The 5,048-nt window shown below is 54.4% G+C and overlaps 1 protein-coding gene across 1 annotated transcript in view; it reads right to left on the bottom strand.

Moving 5' to 3' along the window:
* The window catches only part of IDH2 (isocitrate dehydrogenase (NADP(+)) 2, mitochondrial), a 16,391-nt gene extending 12,222 nt beyond the window's left edge, over positions 1-4,169 (bottom strand). The window contains exon 1 of the mRNA XM_003788622.3: positions 4,007-4,169. Coding sequence (XP_003788670.1) covers positions 4,007-4,121 — 115 coding nt within the window. The 5' untranslated portion in view covers positions 4,122-4,169. The remainder of the gene's footprint in view (positions 1-4,006) is intronic.
* Between the last annotated feature and the right edge of the window lie 879 nt (positions 4,170-5,048).

Raw genomic sequence — 5,048 nt, 5'->3', positions numbered from 1 at the left:
CCTTAGCAGCTTGAGCTACAGGTGGTGAACCAGCATGGATGTATTTAACACTACTGAACTGTACCCTGAAAAATGGCTAAGACAGTAAATTCTGTTATGTTTTTTTACAAAAATAAAAAATAAATAAATATAATAAAACTGTAAACCAATCAAAAATTCAGGTGGTTTTACATACAAATCAAGATGTGCAGGAGACACTCACAGCAAGGACAGGCGGGATGAGGTGGCCTCTCCCCAACTCCAGGCCTGCCCTGTGCCCTCCAAAGTGCCTCTGGGCACCAAGATCTGAGGCCCTGCCCGCTGCTCAGCCTCTATGGTAGAGATGCCACCACAGACACAAGTGGTGACAAGCGACCTAAAATACAAGCAGCAGCCTGCACCCCCTTCCCCCAATCTCCACATGACACACCACACAACCACCACTCCTGGCAGGAGGGCAGGTTGGAATTACACCAGTCCCAGCTCTTCCCTTTGAGGCTCCTACCACCCAACACCTAATAAAGATTTCAAAACCCATCCCTGGCTTTGGAATTTGCTTGCTACTCCCAGCTGGAGGCAGGCGAGTCCCCCCAGGCAGCCTTGGGCCCCAAGCAAAAGCACAGTCCTACTCTGTCAGCATGGCCCAGAGAAGGATCAGAAAGTCAGGGAAAGGCCCCAATTCCCAGGGCTCAGAAGGCAGGATAGCAATTCTGGAAAAGATTCCAGTATTTTTGTGGCGTTATCCTCCACTTCTCTCTGCCTCTCACACCCACATTCAAATCACTGAAATTTCTCATTAGCTCTTCCTTCAAAATACACCCAGAATTTACCACTTCTCACCACCTCCAGTGCCACCATCCAGATCCAAGCCACCCTTTCTCTTGACAGACTCTGTCAACAGCCTCCCACCAGGTCCCTGAAGCCACATTAAAACATAAATCAGGGCTCGGCGCCTATAGCTCAACCGGCTAAGGCGCCAGCCACGTACACCTAAGGTGGCGGGTTCGAATCCCCAGCCCGGACCCGCCAAACAATGACGGCTGCAACCAAAAAATAGCCGGGCATTGTGGCGGGCGCCTGTGGTCCCAGCTACTTGGGAGGTGGAGGCAGGAGACTCGCTTGAGCCCAGGAGTTGGAGGTTGCTGTGAGCTGTAATGCCACGGCACTCTACCCAGGGGGACAGCTTGAGGCTCTGTCTCAAAAAAAAAAAAAAAAAAACATAAATCAGTTCTTGACAATCCTCTTAATATCCTGCAAAGCTTCCCCTTTCACTGAGAGTAAAAGCCAAAATCCTTAAAAACGGCCTGCCAGTCTCCTCCACAACCCCCACTGCTACACCTTATTCCTCTGCCACCCTCCATGGCACATGCTAAGGTGGCTTGGCACCACCCCTCTGCTCCTCCATCATGGCCTTGGTACCTGTAGGTCCCTTGTCCTCTGTACCTAAGTGGCCCATTGCCTCCCCCTCAGTGCTTCACTCACTGAGGTCCCTTCTAGACTTTCCCGTGACACCTTCTCTATTTTTTGTCCTGAGCTCTGTGCCCATGTGTCACATTAGTTAACATCTGTCTTACTTATTGTCTGTCCTCCCCTTAAGGGCAGGAATCTTTGCTGGTATTATTCCCAGCTCTATCCTCAGCACCTTGCAGGTATCTGGCAGTACAGTAGAAGCTCAATGCATTTGTTAAAGGCATAAATGGAGGAAGGTCAGGTCAAGGACAACTTGGTCCTTGGTCAGGGCTGTCCTGCTCGATGTCCTGTTTCTATGAATGTGCTCCCTCCTCCCACTCTGGGATGTGCTGCCCCCACACCAGATGTGCACAGGTGGCATGCCTGCCTGGCAAGGGCTCCATGAGAAGCCTTCAACCCTTAATATTTATAATCTGCTTTTCTTTCTTTCTTTCTTTCTCCCTTCCTTTCCTTCCCTTCCCTTCCCTCCCTCTCTTTCTTTCTTTCTTTCTTTGAGACAGAGTCTCTCCTGTCACAGTGGCATCACCATAGCTCACTACAACCTCGAACTCCTGGCCTCAAACAATCCTTCCTCCTTGGCCTCCCAGAGTGCCAGGATTACAGGTGAGAGCTCTCGAGCCTGGCCTCTGCTGGTATTCTTAACATGGGTTTACTGAGTAAAAACCCCAAGAAGGCCACAGACCCTGGCTTCCTTCAACCAAAGAGCAGTTTCCAACACCTCATGTCCCAAATGGAATCAGCCCAAGAGGCCTCAACCTCACACAAAAGATGTAGCTTTCCAAGGAGTTTTTCCCTCAATACCTACTGGGCCTAAGAACCACCCAAAACAGTTCTGGTGGAGCAGCTGGGATCTTATCTGATGTGGCTAAAAGATCTGAAATTAAGTTTCTGGGCTCAAAATGGAGTAAGTACTAAGCAGTAACCCTCCCAGTTCACAAAGCCTGCCTCTGCTTCCGTGGTGGTTCGACTCAGCAGATGCTGGAGGCCTGTGCTGTTGCAAAGGAGATCAATGTGGGAATCACCAGGCAGCAAAGACATGAGACTGTTTCAGCCAAAAAATATTCTTCCCTCGTCATCAACAGGAATGCCAAGTATTCCTTCTCCAGCCATGTTGCCAGGTAACAGACTGGCAGAGTCACTGTATAGTCTAATATCCAAGTCCAAGGCCAAACATTGTGGCAGAGTCACTGTATAGTCTAATATCCAAGCCCAAGGCCAAACATTGTCCCATTGATAACCACACCACACAGGGACTTCTGGAAGGACCAGCAACTGACTTTTTTTGTGTATCCAAATTCAGGCCCCAAGGGGGCTTTGTTTTCTTATTTGTGAATGGTTTTGTTTCTTTTTTATTTTTAACCATCATTGGGGGGTGGATGGGTGTGGGAGAGCACTGGGGAATGCATCTAATTTCCACCATATTTTGGTATTTTGCTAAAGGTAGTGGATAGGGGAACCTTTGGGGCCTGGGACATTTAGAATCTTAGAGTTAGAATCTTTAGAATCTCTGACCCCTCAGAGACTGATCCCTGAAGTACAAAAGCAGACATGCCCCTTTCTCCTCCACAAAGAAGGTTGGGCTAAGATACAAGCCCTATCTGTTTTCTCTCACCCCCTCCATCAGCTCCCGTACACAGTTAACCATTACCTCCTCTGGCCAGGCTTATCTAGTGGGTTCCACCTCCTCTTGCTCACTCTCCTGGCTCTCCCCAAGGGGCACCTGGCCAGGTCCAGCCCAAGATAGAGGTTTCCCTGCCAACGGACCTACATTGTTCCCTGCCTATTGTAGCTGGGCTGGGAAGCCAGTGTGAGGGGCAGAGCAATGCCCACAAGCCAAGCAGAGCAGTGGGAAGGGAGGCTCAGGCCAAGTCCTGATCTGACAGTCTTCTCTCCTAACCAGGGAGCCAAAGGTGCCCCAGAAGCTGTGGGGACGATTCTAGAAAGTGACATTGTGTGGCTTGCCAGGTCTCCATGGCAGGTGAGCCAGACAGCCAGGGCACGGGCAGCCGGCAAGCAAGGCAGGTCAAGCCAAGGAGAGGGCCCAGGACGGAGCCCGAAGTGTACGAGAGCTAATGGGCGGCCAAATACAAGGGGGAAATTTAAAAGGGCGCTATTCCAGCTATCGCGTAAAAAGCTCCCAAAATAGCTGACGTGGGCAAGCAGAGCGCGCACGGCTGAAAGGAAGGGGAAGCGGGTGCCCCCGCTCCGTCTTTGTCTGAGACCGCGGCGCCGCGACCCTCCCTTCTCCAGGCCGGGGCGGGCAGGGTGCCCCGACCTCACCTCAATGCGGGGGCGCGGGGCGGAGACGTCCTTTAGGTACGGGTTGCCCCCGAGCCCCCCTCCCGGAATGCCTGGAGGCGCGGGGCCAGCAGTTGCCACCGTCCTTCAAGTCCCCACCCATGCGCCAGGGCGGCCCCGGAAACCCCAGCGGGGGAGCGCGGCGCGCGGCTGCCCGGCCCTCTGCGCCCGACCACGCAGTCCCCCGGCTGCAGCTTAGCTGGCCCCGCTTCCTGGCCCCGGCCGGGAGCCGCCACGTCGCGGCCCCCGTGGCACTCACAACGGCGTCGCGGCTGCTCCTGCGAGGCGGGAGTCATCAGCGCCGCCGGCGCCCAGGTCGGGCCCGAACCTGAGGCTCTGCAGAGCGAGCGTGCGACCCGCAGGTAGCCGGCCATCCCGAGGTCCGAGTGCCGCTGAGTCTCCAGCTGCTTGCCCCGGGAGCCGGAGGCCTGGCGGGCGCGGGCGCCCGGACGCCGCGGGGCGGGGCTGTAGGACCGCCGTCCCATTGGTTTGGCGGAGAGGGGCGGGGCTTCAGAGCCACGGCCGCATTGGCCCGGCGGGGAGGGGCGAGGCCGGCACCCGGCAGCTTGTAGCCCGCTCCTGCGTGGGCACGCTGCTAGTGAGTCTCTGTGGAGCTAGGGGTGGTGCGATCCGCCCGTCTTGCGAGCGAGGACAAAGCTGCAGATTAGGGAACCGCTTGGAGGCGAGCTCTCTTCAGGATGTCACATTTATTTATTTATCTTTATGGAGACACAGGTCTAGCTGGATAACCAGGCTGGTCTCGAGCTCCTGGGCTCAAGCAACCCTCTCGCCGCGGCTTCCCAGTAGTTGGGACTACTGGCCCACCACACTTCGCTGGAGGACGGCTCGGTTTAAACCAAGGTATTGGTTGCTGACACATTAGCTTAATCCCAAAGGCAAATATGAGCAAACCCTTGCATCCTTCGCGTCTTCCCGGCTGAACTCCAACAAGCATAAACCCAGGGTGGGTTCTGCATTCTTGAACTAAGACCCAAGCAGTCTGACCCGAGCACAGCGGTCTCTGCAAGTGTGTTCTTAGATTCACCTGGCACACTTCGACTAGAGCTGAGAGTTGCATTCCCTCTTCTGCGTCTTACTAGGTCAAGCTGCTAGTCCTCGAAGACCCCTTACATAGCCCCGGTCCGTTTTCTCCTGTGCCAAATGGGAATTATAGCAATAATAGAGCGGCTGGGTGGCGCCTGTGGCTCAGTGGGCTGGGCACCGGCCCCATATACCCAGAGTGGCAAGTTCAAACCTGGCCTTGGCCAAACTGCAACAAAAAAATAGCCGGGCCTTGTGGC

The sequence above is a fragment of the Otolemur garnettii genome, unplaced genomic scaffold (assembly GCF_000181295.1).
Source record: "Otolemur garnettii isolate 467f Iridium unplaced genomic scaffold, OtoGar3 scaffold00029, whole genome shotgun sequence".
Lineage (NCBI taxonomy): Eukaryota > Metazoa > Chordata > Mammalia > Primates > Galagidae > Otolemur > Otolemur garnettii.
The sequence above is the reverse complement of the archived record's forward strand: the minus strand, read 5'-3'. Positions and strand labels throughout refer to the sequence as shown.